General features: G+C 36.5%; 1 protein-coding gene across 3 annotated transcripts in view; it reads left to right on the top strand.

The window, feature by feature from the left end:
* The window catches only part of KIF4A (kinesin family member 4A), a 126,185-nt gene that overhangs the window by 4,684 nt on the left and 105,909 nt on the right, over positions 1-15,592 (top strand). For all 3 annotated transcript variants that reach the window (XM_081126622.1, XM_081126623.1, XM_081126624.1), the window contains 4 exons: positions 4,772-4,962; positions 6,323-6,415; positions 8,996-9,162; positions 9,400-9,494. In XM_081126622.1, the coding sequence (XP_080982748.1) occupies positions 4,772-4,962; positions 6,323-6,415; positions 8,996-9,162; positions 9,400-9,494 (546 nt within the window). The remainder of the gene's footprint in view (positions 1-4,771; positions 4,963-6,322; positions 6,416-8,995; positions 9,163-9,399; positions 9,495-15,592) is intronic.

Raw genomic sequence — 15,592 nt, 5'->3', positions numbered from 1 at the left:
TGCAAATAATGACAATTTTACATTCTCCTTTTCAATTTGGATGCCTTTTATTTTTTCTTCTTCTCTGATTGCTGTGGCTAGGACTTCCAGTGCTGTTGTATTAAAGTGGTGAAAATGGACAACACTGTCTTGTTCCTATTCTTAGGGGAAATGGTTTTAGTTTTTGCCCATTGAGTATGATGTTGGCTATAGGTCTGTCATATATGGCCTTTATTATGTTGACGTATGATCCCTCTATTCCACTTTGCTGAGAGTTTTTATCAAAAGGGGTGTTGGATTGTGTCAAATGCTTTTTCTGCATCTATTGATGTCATCATGTGATTTTTGCCTTTCAATTTGCTTATGTGGTGTATCACATTTATTGATTTGTGAGTATTGTACTTACCTTGCATCCCTGGAATAAATCCCACTTGGTCATGTTGTATGATCTTCTTAATATGTTGCTGGATCTCATTTACTAATATTTTGTTGAGGGTATTAGCATCTATGTTCATCAAGGATATTGGCCTGTAATCCTCTTTCTTTGCAGTGTCTTTATCCAGTTTTGGAATTAGGATTATCCTAATAAATGCTGGTCTTGTGAAAAGAAGTTATAAGTGTTCCTTCCTCTTGGATTTTTTGGAATAGTTTGAGGAGGATAGCTGTTAGTTCTTCTTTGAATATTTGGTAAAACTCCCCTGTGAAGCCATCTGGGCCAATGCTTTTGTTTCCTGGTAGTTTTATTTTATTTTATTTTTTTTATTACTGCTTCAATTTTGTCAGTTTTTATCAGCCTTCTTAGTGTTTTTGACACTTCCTGATTCAGTTTTGGAAGGTTGTATTTTTCTAGGAATTTGTCCATTTAATCCAGGTTGCCCACCTTGTTGGCATATAGTTGTTCATAGTATTTGTTTATAATCCTTGGTATTTCTGTGGTGTTGTTACTTCACCTCTTTCTGATTTTATTTATTTGGGTTCTCTCTCTTTGTTTCTTGATGAGTCTGGCAAAGGGTTCATCAGTGTTGTTTATCATTTCAAAGAACCAGCTCTAGGTTTCATGGATCTTTTTTATAGTTGTTTTAGTCTCTATGTCATTTATTTCTACTCTGCTCTTTATTATTTCCTTCCTTCTACTTACTCTGGGCTTTTCATGTTGTTCTCTTTCTAAGTCTTTTAAGTTGTAAGGGTAGATAGCTTATTAAAAGTTTTTCTTGTTTTTGAGGTAGGCTATGAACTTCCCTCTCAGGACTGCTTTCATAGATTTTGAGTTGTGTGTTCATTTTCTTTTCTTTCCAGGAAGTTTTTATTCCTTCCTTGATCTCATTGGTAACCCATTCATTGTTTAATAACATGCTGTTATTTATCCTCCATGTGTTTGAATGTTTTGGGGTGTTTTTGTTGCAGTTGATCGCTAGTTTCATGCCATTGTGATCCAAGAAGATGGCTTGATATGATTTCAATCCTTGAATTTGTAGAGACTTAGTTTGTTTCCTTACATGTGGTCTATCTTTGAGAATGACCCATATGCACTTGCGAAGAATGTATATTCTGCAGCTTTGGGGTGAAATGTTCTGTAAATGTCAATTAAATCCATTTGATCTAGTGTGTCATTTAGGATCGCTGTTTCCTTGTTAATTTTTGTGTGTGTGTGTGTCTAGAAGATCTATCCAGTGATGCCAGTGGGGTGTTAAAGTATCTTACTGTGATTGTATTGCTTTTGATTTCTCCCTTTAAGTCCTCCAGAAGTTATTTTATATATTTGGGTGCTCCTATATTGGGTGCATATATGTTTACCAGTTATATCGTTTTTTATCAATCCCTTTGGTACTATGAAGTAGCCTTCATTGTCTCATATTGTGGCCTTCATTTTGAAGTCTATTTTGTCAGATATAAGTATTGCTACCCCAGCTTTTTTTTCATTTCCATTTGCATGGAAAAATTTTTTCCATCCCTTCACTCTCATCCTTTGTGAGTGTTTTGTTCTGATGTGGGTCTCTTGTAGACAGCATATATTTGGGCCATGTTTTCTTTCCATTCAGCTATCCTATGTCTTTTGATTGGAGCATTTAAGCCATTTACATTTAAGGCTATTGATAGGTACTTATTTGTTGCCATTTTTATTCTTTATGCCAGTGTTCCTCCCTCTCTATTTCTTATTCTTATACCAATCCCTTTAGCATTTCTAGCAGTTCTGGTTTGGTGGTAATAAACTCCTTTAGCCTTTTTTTGGTCTGTGAAGCTCTTTATTTCACCATCTATTTTGAATGATAGCCTTTCTGGATAGAGTAGTCTTGTTTTCAGTCCCTTGCTTTTCATTACTTTGTATATTTCATGCCACTCCCTTCTGGCCTGAAGTGTTTCTATTGCAAAATTAGCTGACAGTCTAATGGGAGCTCCCTTGTAGGTATCTTCCTGTCTGTCTCTTGCAGAATTGAAGATTCTTTTTTTGTCTTTAATGTTTACCATTTTAATTATGATGTGTCTAGGTGTGGGTCTTTTGGGGTTCATCTTGATTGGGACTCTCTGGGTTTCCTGAACTTGAGTGATTTTTTTCCTTCACCAGGTTAGGGAAGTTTTCTGTTACTGTTTCTTCAGTTTCTCTATCCCTTGCTCCCATTCTTCTCCGTCTGCAACCCCTATGATGCAGGTGTAGTTACTTTGCCTGTTGTCCCAAAGTTCCCTTAAAATCTCCTGCTTTTTCATTATTTTCCCAATTGCTCCACTGAATGGGTGTTTTTTTCTACCTTGTCTTCTAATTTGATGATTCATTCCTCAGCTTTTTCTAGTCTACTGTTGAATCTTTCCAGAATATTCTTTATTTCAGCTATGTTATCCTTCATTTCTGATTGATTCTTATTCATTGTTTCTATCTCTTTTATCATGGTTGTGTAGTTCTCATTAAGTTTCTTATAATTCTCATTAAGTTGCTTGTAGTTCTCACTAAGTTGTTTGAGTACCCTTATAAGCATTACTTTGAATTATTTATCTGACAAGTTGCTTGCCTCCATTTCACTTAGTTCCTTTTCTTGCTCTTCCTCTTTTTTTTGGGGGGGGGGCTTATTTCATTGTCTCCCCATTTTAGTAGTCTTGTAGTGAGGGGTGCCAGATGATGTGGGTGGGGGTCACTGGGGTGGGTCCGTGTGTCCAGAGGTGACTGGTTGTGCTGGGTCGCAGTGGTGGGTTGAATCTTCTGGTGGCACCAGGTAAGGTGCGCCAGTCGCGGAGACAGGTTGGTGTGTCCGGGGGCATCAGGTCACGTCTACTGTACAGTATCAGGTGGTAGAGACATTTGTTAGGGGCTCTGGGCTCTAAGCTCAGGCCCAAAGGGTCGCTTTGGCTGGTCTGTACATCTGATCAGTATTCCTGAAAAAGAACAGAGAAAGAAGAGGAATCTGCTTTAAATCTTTTGGGAGAGGGAAGAACTCCCCACTCAACTTCCTTGTACTTAGACAGTGGAACAGGGAAGAGCCCCTCTGCTCAGATCTCTAGCAGAGAGAAGGAGCTCTTCACTCCTGAAAAACTCAACACATGATTTTGATTTGTTCCATTACTGCTGATATTCATTTTGATAACTTGTTTGGAGGCTTTAGGTAGGGAGCACAGCTACTTGTATACTCTTGACCATAAAACAATCCTCTCCTCTATCCCGAATGTCCTCTTCAACCAAGTGAGTGTGCAGCTTCAGGAGGGATGCACATGGAGCAGTGAGGGGGCAAGGAGACACCCTCCTAGCTAGCCAGATCACCTGAATCAACCCTGGAGATCAATGGGGTGACAGATGTTGCAGCCAGGTCACCTTCACATCCTGATGTTCATTTTGATCATTTGATTAAGGTGTTATCTACCAGATTTCTCCACTATAAAGTTAATCTTTTCCCTATTTACATATTTGGAAGACCATCATATGATTCTAATTTTCTTCTAATTAACCATTCCTCCTTTAGCCATTCCTGAAACAATATGGTTTCCAAAGCCTTTACTATCTGGTCATCTTCCTCAGAATGTACCTTCACAGCTTAGTGAGAGTACTATAGTTCTACTTTCATGTTTTTGACTTGGGAAACTAGAAGAAATATAATGTAGAAAATGATTCCAATATATATGCATTTGGTTAACATTTCTCTGCAAATACAAACTAATATTTTTCAGTCAGTTCAACAGCACCCTCTTGTAGTCTGAACTCCCAATACCCCAGAGCCCTGAGTATTTGGGCTCCCCAAATACTTGGTTTCCCCAGTTATTACTATATACACATATCTGTAGTATTGCAGAAGATTGTGGAATGTTATTCTCTTGGCCCATAGTCATGCCATGCTATACCATACCAGGCAATCCTAGCAATCTATTAGTGAAAATCTCAACTTAACATCTTATGATTTTTCAGAATATCAAGGTCTTCATTTATACAAACAAATTCTTTCAAAAAAAAAACACCAAAAACACAACAAAAGGCATATAGATAGAACGTACAATTATAAAGCTCTGAATGGTTCTTTGACAATGACTTGGCCACCTTCATGATCTTAGTCATATCTGTAAGTGTTTTACTTCCTATCTTTTAAGGGCTATCAAGAGGGCCACACATTCTGGGTTTGGTATTTTTCTTCTTTGCTTATTTGGAGCAGTGCAAATTCATGAGACCAATATAACTTTTCTCTGTGTCTGCTATTCATAAGAGTCCCTTAAGAGAGCGGTCTCAATTTTGTTGCAAGTAATCGCTAAAGGAAATGGAGTATATTGATTAGATGAAAATATTTGAGTACCACTATGCATGTGACTTCTCTTTTGCCAGGATACAATGCAACCATCCTGGCTTATGGACAGACTGGCTCTGGAAAAACCTATTCAATGGGAGGTGCATACACTGCAGAGCAAGAGAATGAACCAACAGTTGGGGTCATTCCTAGGGTAATACAGCTGCTCTTCAAAGAAATTGATAAGAAGAGTGACTTCGAATTTACTCTGAAAGTATCATACTTGGAGGTAAATGATTTATCTTTAATTTTTCTGAGTTTAAATTTATCTTTGGGTAGAAAAATAAATCCTAATCAGATTTTTCCTGGCATGACTCAAATTAATAAATTTCATTTTTAGTAAATTACATTGTAATAAATTGATAGAAAAAACTTACTGGCTCAGTTGGATCTGGCTTCCACCCAGTTCTTTCTTCATTGTCAGAATAGTCTGTTTAATCTGATTGTTAGAGGAGTTGGGATTGCCACATGAAAAGATGATAGGAATTCTTTTAATTCCAGTTTGGCCTCTATCATTGATTCCCTATAGTCTGTAGAAAAATATTTGATTTCCTTTTACTATTTTGGGGCTTAAGTGATAATGCTGCTACTTCATGAAGAATATTATAAAAATTGGGTGACATATTGAGTTGTATAGGTGATGACAGAGTGTGTTTATTCAACAGATATTGAGTACCTACCATGTTATGTCCCTATTCTAGGTATTTGGGCTATAACAGTGAACAAAAGAGATAAAAGTCCCTGCCCTTGTAGGTGTTTTCATTCTAGTGTATTATCAGTATAGAAGTAGATTGACTAGTTATATCTAACCTTGTGATACCAAAAACACCTGTTTAGGGAATTTGTGGCTTCTGGGAAACTAACAGTGATAGGATTTCTTATTTTTAAGGAGCAATAATTAAACTTATATGATTTAAGCATGTAGTTATAAATTGTATGTGAATACTTCATCCTGAAGTTGAATCTTAATAGGTATAGGAGGTATAGAGTTGAAAGATGGGGAATTAAGCATCAAGATTCCCTTCTTGAATCTTCATTAACCCAGTTTTGTCCAAGGTAATCAAATGAAAAAATAACTTAGGTACCTGGTATGTTAAATGATAGCAACAGCAATATTAGCAAACAAATATAGTGCTTACTACGTGCTGAACACTGTTCTAAATACTTAAAAGTTCTGGTTGTTGAAATATCGGTTGCCACTTCTTCCTTTTGCTTCCCACTTCCACCCTCTACTAAGGACTCATTACTTAGGGTATAACAAAATGGGTGAAGGTGACACTGTTATGACACTATCAAAGAACTGAATTTGGGCCCCCATGTTACTTTTCATTGTGTCTGCTATTCCTAAGAGACTGTCTTAAGAGAGCAGTCTCAGTTTTGTTATAGTAATATGTGAATTCATTCTTGCAAGTACCAAATGTTTGTATATAGGGTTAAAGTCCTTTTCTTAATTAAAAATATAATGTTTGTTGTAAAAATATTTTAATACAGAAAGTCACAAAGAATTTAAAAATAATCTACAATTCCACCACCCTGAGTTTACCGCTGATAACGTCTTGTTTTTACTACTTTATTTTCAACAATACCAGATTTACAATGAAGAAATCTTGGATCTTCTATGCTCATCTCGTGAGAAAGCCTCTCAAATAAATATACGAGAGGATCCTAAGGAAGGCATAAAGGTGTGTTTGTTGTTGTTATTATTATTATTTAAAAATGTTGCTCACTATTGCTCACTACTAAAATTCATATCCCTTTTATTTGCCACTGTAGTTTTAATTGACTACTAACATCTTTCAGATTTGGTGTGGTCCTAATTCCCTTTGTTAATCTACAATTCCTACATGGGAAGGATGTATTATCACCTTCCTGTTACCTTTTCAAGTGATGCTAATATCAATTAAATATTTATTAACTATTTACAGAGTTCTAAAGCTGGGCTGTTCAGCACGGTAGCTACTAGTCATAAATGGCTATTTAAACCTAAATGAACTAAAATTGAATAAAATTTAAAATTTAGTCCCTCAGTTACACCAGCCACACATCAGGGCTCAGTAGCTACATGTTGCTACTGTATTGGACAGCACAGATACAGAACTTATCCATGGTCAGAAAATTCTGTTGGATAACACTGGGATAGACATTATGCCAGGCTCTAGTATGATATCTTAAGATTAAAAAGTTGAATAATATAACCTTTTTAAAAATTCGTAAGTACCATCGGAAAAAGAGATCACTTATTTGAGAGGCTTCTGTCACATGGTATAGATGCAGGATGTGGAGCTATAGCTGAACAGAAAATTTGAGGCAAGGTTGGGAGTTTTGTACCTGGGAGTGGACCAAATTCAGAAGCCAGTGTTGAAAACAGGCAGAGCTTGAGTATAGCACCAATTTGAGTATTCAGGAGTGGGAGAATCTGAGGCTGGAAATGGATGAGAATAGGTAGCACAGACTTGGGAAAACTTGGTAAATAATATATTACCCATCTTTCTCTCCTTCATCTTCCCTGCACAGAAAATTGAAGGTTTAGGTAGAGGTGCCTAGGGGACAGGTGCTCGTGCTTCTGATTTTGTGTGTTTTTTTCTTGTGGGTTGTTAAGCCATTATCCAAGAGCTAAAGCAGGGTTTAAAGGATCAGACCTATTTTGAAAGCCTTATAAGCTTGGAATACAAGGGATAAGTTTGGATACTGGGAATAAGAAACCTGAGCAAAATTCATGCTATCACCAAAGAGAATGTTGGTAGTAAGCCAGCTCTGGACCGAATTCTAAGATCTTTTCTATGCTCCATGCTAAAGCAGGAATTAAATCCCAAGCATTATTTGAGGTGAAATTTACAATAAAAAGATGTGTAGATTTCTGACTAAAATTGGGGTTGGTAAGGACAAGTTCATAAATACTTTTCAGATGGGATAAATGGAATATAAATAAGTAGAGAAAAGAGTAAGGGCATTCTTCTGGTGAGGAATAGTTTAAGCAGGAAAGCAGAAAATATACTCCTCGGGGTAATAAGACTGGACCAGTCAGTCTGAATTCAGGGATATGGGTTGGGAAGTGATAGGAGATATGGTTAGGGTCAAATTATGAATCCAGATTAAAGAACTTGGTTTTTATCCCTGTGAACACTGTATAAACTCTAATACTTCTGAATGAAGACTTGCTGTGGCTGCTTTTACCCACTCTTTATTTCCGTACTTATCTCTCCAGCTGAGTGAGCTCCTGGATGTTATCCTCATTACCTTGCACAAGACTTTGTAGTTTGGTGACATTTTAGGAAGCAGGATTTTTAGGAAGACTAAACAAAAATGGATTGAAAAGGAGAAAGACTATGGTGAGGAAGACCAATTGGGGAAACTGCCTTATTTTTCAGGCATGAAGTAATATGGGCCTGGACTAGGCAAGTAGAAAGAAAAAGGAAGCAATGGATTCAAAAGAAGAATGACTGAGAGTTGGTGCATTAGAGTTGAGATATGGAGGAATGAGGAATTGAAGGTGAAGCTGAGGTTTTGAGAATAGAGATATTAATAGAAATGGAGAAGTAGTGGATCGAATCAGTGTTGGTGGGAGGAAAATGAGTTTGGTTTATAACTTACTGATTTCAAAGGGTAGGTAGCAGGCAATTATAAAAGACTAGAAATTAGGGCACCAGTATAGATTTGGGTGCTATGGAGTAATAAAATCATAGCATATTGGGGCTAGCAGGGACTTTCTCTAGTTCAATCTCCAGAGGCTCCAAGAGATTTAACTTGTACAAACTCTCATAGCTAGATATAGTACTAAGCCTAGGCCCCTGTTTTTCTGGCTTCCTAATCCAGTGGTAACTACGCCATGCAATTTCCCCCCAGTGAAAAATAGGTTTAAAACAGATCAGAGGTATAGGGAAGAGCCTAGGGTCACACAGAAGAGAAAGTAGCAAAGAGAAATACCATAGCTGTTTGTGTTGCACTTGCTGTCCTTCAGGTCAAAGCTTACCTTCACTTGGAACTCCCTGGAAAGCACCTATCCGTTGCTACCCTAAAATCTAAACATCTTTTCTAGCTCTAGTTTTGGCCAGCACCTTTGTTTTGGGAGCCCCTAGGGGAGACTGGAGACCTTGATATGCAGGGATCACGATGATCAGAGTTGCAAGTTAAAACCACTACTATTCTATTAAGGTTCTATTGGAACATCAAGGCATTATTTTTTTAAAACACCAATTCTTATATTTCTGATGAAGTATTTGAAATATGAATCATAAGGGAATTTTTTTCTTTCTCTGAATTAGATTGTGGGACTCACTGAGAAGACTGTTTTAGTTGCCAAGGATACTGTTTTCTGTTTGGAGCAGGGCAACAACTGTAGGACTGTGGCCTCCACAGCTATGAACTCCCAGTCATCCCGTTCTCATGCCATCTTTACAATCTCTGTAGAACAAAGAAAGAAAAGTGACAAGTAAGTTACAATTTAAAGAGTCAAGATTTTTAACATTAGTTCTACTAAAGTTGTATATTAGGTTGCTTCTTTAGTTGATTTGACAAATATCTGACATCAGTACTCTGAGCACTAGTAACCAGTGGGGTCATTTTGACTGACTTGAAAGAAAAGAAGAGCTGGCATGTCAACTTTGATACTCAGCCATCCTCAAGCTTATGTACTACTCTCACTTGTATCTTTCTGTCATTATCACAGGAGTAGCAGCTTTCGCTCCAAGCTGCATCTTGTAGACCTTGCTGGATCAGAAAGACAAAAGAAAACCAAGGCTGAAGGTGATCGTCTAAAAGAGGGTGAGAATAATTAAGGCCACAGTTGTAGATAAAAACTTCTAGTACTCCTATTCGTGGTATTGGTATCTTGACTGGGATATTTCAGGTACCTACAATTCAAGCTTGAGGCTGATTTCAGAAATAGTGAAAAATTGTTTCTTTCCCTTGCACTCATTTTCTAATTTAGGTATGAGATTTCGATCTGGCTCTTGGTTTGATTTCATCTGGTCCAGGCAAGTTTTTGTTTTTGTTTTTGTTTTGTTTTGTTTTATCCTCAACTACTTGTGATTAATATCAATATCCTCAAGTATTCACTGTTCTTCCCAGATGTTGTCACATAAACATCATCAGCATGGCTTCCATATCATCATTGAAGTTGTTGGATATACATGGTGAAGCTCCTAAGGCTATTAGGAGCTATTAGATGTATGCTATTAGAAAACTTCACTTAGCATGATAGTGACCTGGTAATCTGCATGCTGTGGGAATGGTTTTTTAAGCCATTATTAATCTATCTAACAAAAATTAACCCATTTCTATTTCTCAATTTTGTACTTAAGGATCTCATAAAATATTTCATCAAATGCCTTGCTAAAGTTCAGATATACTGTGTCTACCATATTTCTCATAGCCACCAACATAGTAACAATACAAAAAAGAAATAAGGATTAGCCTAAATTGACTTTTTCTTAGTGAATTCAAGTTGGCTTCTAGTGCTTATTCTTCCATTTCTAGGTTCTTGCAAGCCATCCCTGTAATAATCTAGAAGACATCAGATTTACTGGTCTGTAATTTGTGGAATTAACTTTTACCTCCTTTTTTTTAATGTTGAAATTACATCTGCCCAATCTTCTGGAGCATCTTTTCTCCATGATTTCTCAAAGACCCTTGACATGGCTTCAACACTCTCATTTGAAACTACTTTATTTATTTATTTATTTATTTATTTATTTATTTATTTATTTATTTAGAAACTACTTTTAGTTCCCTCGGCTAGAATGCACCTGTTCCAAGATATATGAATTCTTATTAAAGTAGTTGAGTTCTCACTACCTCTTTACTCATATTGGGCTTCAGTTCACTTGGGAACTGAAGCAAAAATAGTAATTGAGGAATTTTACCTCTGTCATTTATCAGTATTATACTGCTGGCACAGGGCAGAGACCTATTTCTTCCTTATTCAGCTTTTTGTCCTGAATGTATTTAAAAGTGCCCTTTTGGTTCTGTGTTTGCACTTTGTGATTTAACCTTATTTAAAGGTTCTTGTGCCCTTTTTCTCTTTTTTTAGGTGTACAGTTCTGTTATTTTTTAATGGCTTTATTGAGATATAATTCACATTACATAAAATTTACCCATTTAAACTGTACACTTTAGTAGATTTTAGCGTATTCAGAGTTGTGCAACCACCACCACAATCTAATATTAGAACATTTTCATCATTCCCCAAAAGAAACTCAATAGCCATTAACAGTCACTCCCTATTCTCACCCCTTTTCTAGCTCTAGGCAACCACTAACCTATATTTCATATAAATATAATCATGCAATATGTGGTCTTTTGTGACTGGCTTGTTTCACTTAAGGTTTTTTGTTTGTTTTATAAAGGATTTTTCATGTGATAAATTTATTTTTTTATCAAAGTGTAGCTGACGTGCAATACAGGGTGGGGCAAAAGTAGGTTTACAGTTGTTTGTATGAAAAATAATACAATAATTAATAAATAATAATACAAGAATAAGCTGTTTCATGTACTCACAAGTGTAAACCCTGTATTATATTAGTTTCAAGTGTACAATATAGTGATGGACATTTATATACCTTACAATGTGATCACCATGATAAATCTAGTAACCATCAATCACCATACAAAGTTATTACAATACTACTGACTGTATTCCCTTTGCTGTATATTACATCCCTGTGACTTATTTGTTTATAACTAAAGGTTTGTACCTTTTATTCCCCTTTACATTTTCAACATAACACCCCCTTACCCTCCTCTCCTCTGGCAACCATCAGTTTGTCCTTTGTATTGGTGAGTCTCTTTCTGTTTTGCTTGTTTGTTGTTTTTGTTGTTTTAAGATACCACATATAAGTGAAATCATATGGTAATGTGATATTTGTCTTTGTCTGACTGACTTCATTTAGCATAACACTCTCTAGGTCCATCCATGTTGTCACAAATGACAAGATTTTATTCTTTTAATTGCTGAGTAATATTCTGTTGTAAATACATACAGCACATCTTTATCCATTCTTCTGTTGATGGGCAGTTGGGTTGCTTCCATATATTGGCTATTATAAATTGTACTGCGTTGAACATGGAGATACATATATCTTTTTGAATTAGTGTTTTGGATTTCTTCAGGTAAATACTCAGAAGTGGAATTGCTGGGTCATATGATAGTTCTGTTTTTAATTTTTTTAGGAACATTTTTGTGGCTGAACCAATTTATGTTCCCACCAAATAGTTAACAAACAAGTGTTGGCAAGGATGTGGAGAAAAGGGATCCCTCGCTCACTGTTAACATAGGTTTTCAAGGACCGTCCATGTTGTAGCATGTATTGGTACCTCATTCCCTTTTATCACTGAATCATATTCCATAGTATGGATATACAACATTTTGTTTGTCCATCAGTTGTATTTAATTTGGCTGTTTTGAATGTTGCTCTATTAACATCTGCGTATAAGTACTTGTGTGCACAAATATTTTAATTTCTCTTTAAGTATGTACCTAGGGTGTAATAGCTGGGTCATATGGTAACTTTAATTTTTTAAAAAAATTAAGATGTAGTTATTATACATTAAAATTCAGCATTTTAAAGTGTACAATTCAGCGATTTTTATTGTATTCACAAAGTTGTATAACAGTCACCATAGCAAATTTTAGACTATTTTTATCACTGCAAAAAGAAATCCACACCCATTAGCACAGTCACTTCGTTTCTCCCCAACACCTCCTCCCTCCCTCCCAGGCAATAACTAATCTTCTTTCTGTCTCTAAAGATTTGCCTATTCTGGACATTTCATATAAGTGTAATCATGCAATATATGGTCTTTTGTGTGTGTGGCTTCTTTCACTTAACATGCTTTCAAGGTTCATCCATGTTGTAGCATGTATCAGAACCTCATTGCTTTTTTTTATCTATCTGCCCATTTATTTATATCCAATTTATTGGAATGATATTGGTTTCACCAAACAATATTCTATTACATGAATATATTAAGTTTTTATTTATCCATTCATTTCTTTTTTCTTTTTTTTATCCATTAATTTCTTGACTGATTTTGAGTTATTTCCACTTTTGGTTATTGAATAATGCTGCTTTGAGCATTGATGTACAAGTTTTTGTGTCCATGTATGTTTTCATTTCTCTTGGGTATATACCTAAGGGTGTAATTGCTGGGTTATAATGGTAACTCAGTGTTTAAACTTATTGAAGAACTGCCAGACTTTTTCACAGCAATTTACATTCTTAGCAGCAATATATAAGGTTTCTGCCCCGGCCGGGGTGTCTCAGTGGTTAGAGCATTGGCCCACACACTGAAGAGTCTTGGGTTCGCTTCCTGGTCAAGGGCACATACCAGGGTTGCAGGTTCAATCCCCATCCCTGGGGCACATGCAGGATGCAACCAGTCGATGTGTCTCTCTCACATCGATGTTTCTCTCTGTCCCTCCTCCTCCCTTCCTTACTTCCACTCTCTAAAAATCAATGGGAAAAAAATATCTTCGGATGAGGATTAACAACAACAATCCATATATATAGGGATTCTAATTTCACCATATTTTTAGTTTTGTCTTTTTTTATTTAAATATTCTATTATTGACACTATTACAGATGTCCCCCATTTTCCTCCCCTTTGCCCACCTCCACTCAGCCCCTGTTCCCCCTCCCTTGGACCTCACCACACTGTTGTCTGTATCCATGGGCTATGCATATATGTTCTTTTTTTTTCTTTTTTTAATATTATTGATTTCAGGGAGAGGAAGGGAGAGGGAGAGAGAGATAGAAACATCAATGATGAGAAAGTCGTCATTGATCGGCTGCCTCCTGCACGCCCCCAACTGGGGATCTAGCTGGCAACCTGGGCATGTGCCCTGACTGGGAATCAAACTGCGATCTCCTGGATTCTAGGTTGATGCTCAGCCCCTGAGCCATGCCCGGCCAAGCTGCATATATGTTCTTTAGCTACTCCCTTCACCTCCCTTTATCCAGTCCCCCAATCCCCCTCCCCTCTGACATTTGTCAATCTGTTTCATGTATCCAAGCCTCTGGTTCTATTTTGTCTGTCAATTTATTCTGTTGATTAGGTTCCCCATATAAGTGAGATCATGTGGTAGTTTCTCTGACTGGCTTATTTCGCTTGATATAATAATTTCCAGGTCCATCCATGCTGTCACAAACTGTAAGAGTTCCTACTTTTTTACAGCTGTGTAGTATTCCGTTGTGTAAATGTACCACAGCTTTTTTATCCACTCATCTAATGATGGGCACTTGGGCTGTTTCCAGATCTTGGCTATTGTAAATAATGCTGCTATGAACATAGGGATGGATATTTTCTTTCTGATTGGTGTTTCAGGATTCTTAGGATATATACCCAGAAGTGGGGTTACTAGGTCAAAAGGCAGTTCCATTTTTAATTTTTTGTGGAAACTCCATACTGTTTTCCACCATGGCTACACCAGTCTGCATTCCCACTAGTAGTGCACCAGGGTTCCTTTTTCTCCACATCTTCGCCAGCATTTGTTCTTTGTTGATTTATTGATAGTAGCCATTCTGATAGTTGTGAGGTGATACCTCATTGTAGTTTTAATTTGCATCTGTCTGGTTAGTGACCTGAAGCGTTTTTTCGTATGTCTATTGACCATCTGTATGTCCTCTTTGGAGAAGTATCTATTTCAGGTCCTTTGCCCGTTTTTAATTGTATTGTTTGTCTTCCTGGTGTTGAGTTGTATAGGTTCTTTAATTATTTTGGAAATTAACCCCAATGATTCAGATGAATCATTGGCGAATATGTTCTCCCATATAGTGAGTTCCCTTTTCATTTTGTTGATGGTTTCTTTTACTGTGCAGAAGCTTTTTAGTTTGATGTAGTCCTGTTTGTTTATACTTTCCTGTGTTTCCTTTGCCCTTGGGACATATCATCAAAAATATTGCTCTCAGAGATATCTGAGATTTTACTGCCTATGTTTTCTTCTAGAGTTTTTATGATTTTGTGACTTACATTTAAGTCTTACTCATTTTGAGTTTATTCTTGTGTATTGTGTAAGTTGGTGGTCTAGTTGCATTTTTTTGCATGTACCTGTCCAATTTTCCCAACACCATTTATTGAAGAGACTATTTTTTTCTCCATTGTGTGCTCTTGGCTCCTGTATCAAATATTAATTGACCATAAAGTCCTGGGTTGATTTCTGGGCTCTATGTTCTGTTCCATTGGTCTATATGCCTGTTCTTGTGCTAGTACTGGGCTGTTTTGATTACAGTAGCTTTATAGTATAGTTTTCTATCTGGTATTGTGATCCCTCCAACTTTGTTCTTTGTCAAGATTGATGAGGCTATTCAAGGTCTTTTTCGTTCCATGTAAATCTTTGGAATATTTGTTCTAGATCTATGAAATATGCCATTGGTATTTTAATGGAGACTGCACCGAATCTGTAGATTGGTTTGGGTAGTATGGACATTATAATGATGTCAATTTTTCCAATCCATAAACATGGTATATGCTTCCACTTGTTTGCATCTTCCTCTATTTCTTTCTTCAGTGTCCTATAGTTTTCCCAGTGTAGGTCTTTTACCTCCTCAGTTAAGTTTATTCCTAGGTACCTTATGTTTTTTGTTGCAATAATAAATGAAATTATTTTCTTCGTTTCTCTTTCTGAGAGTTTATTATTGGTATATAAAAATGCCACCAATTTTAGATATTAATTTTGTATCATGCTACTTTGCTGAACTTATTTATTAGACCTAGTAGTTTTTTGGTGGAGTTTTCTATGTATAATATCATGTCATCTGTGAATAATGACAGTTTTACTTCCTCCTTTACATCTTGGATGTCTTCTTTTTTTTAAATATATCTTCATTGATTTCAGAGAGAGGAAGAGAGAAGGTGAGAGAGAG

Source organism: Miniopterus schreibersii (genome assembly GCF_964146895.1).
Source record: "Miniopterus schreibersii genome assembly, chromosome: X".
NCBI classification, from domain to species: Eukaryota; Metazoa; Chordata; class Mammalia; order Chiroptera; family Miniopteridae; genus Miniopterus; species Miniopterus schreibersii.
This window is presented reverse-complemented; position numbering and strand designations above follow the sequence as displayed.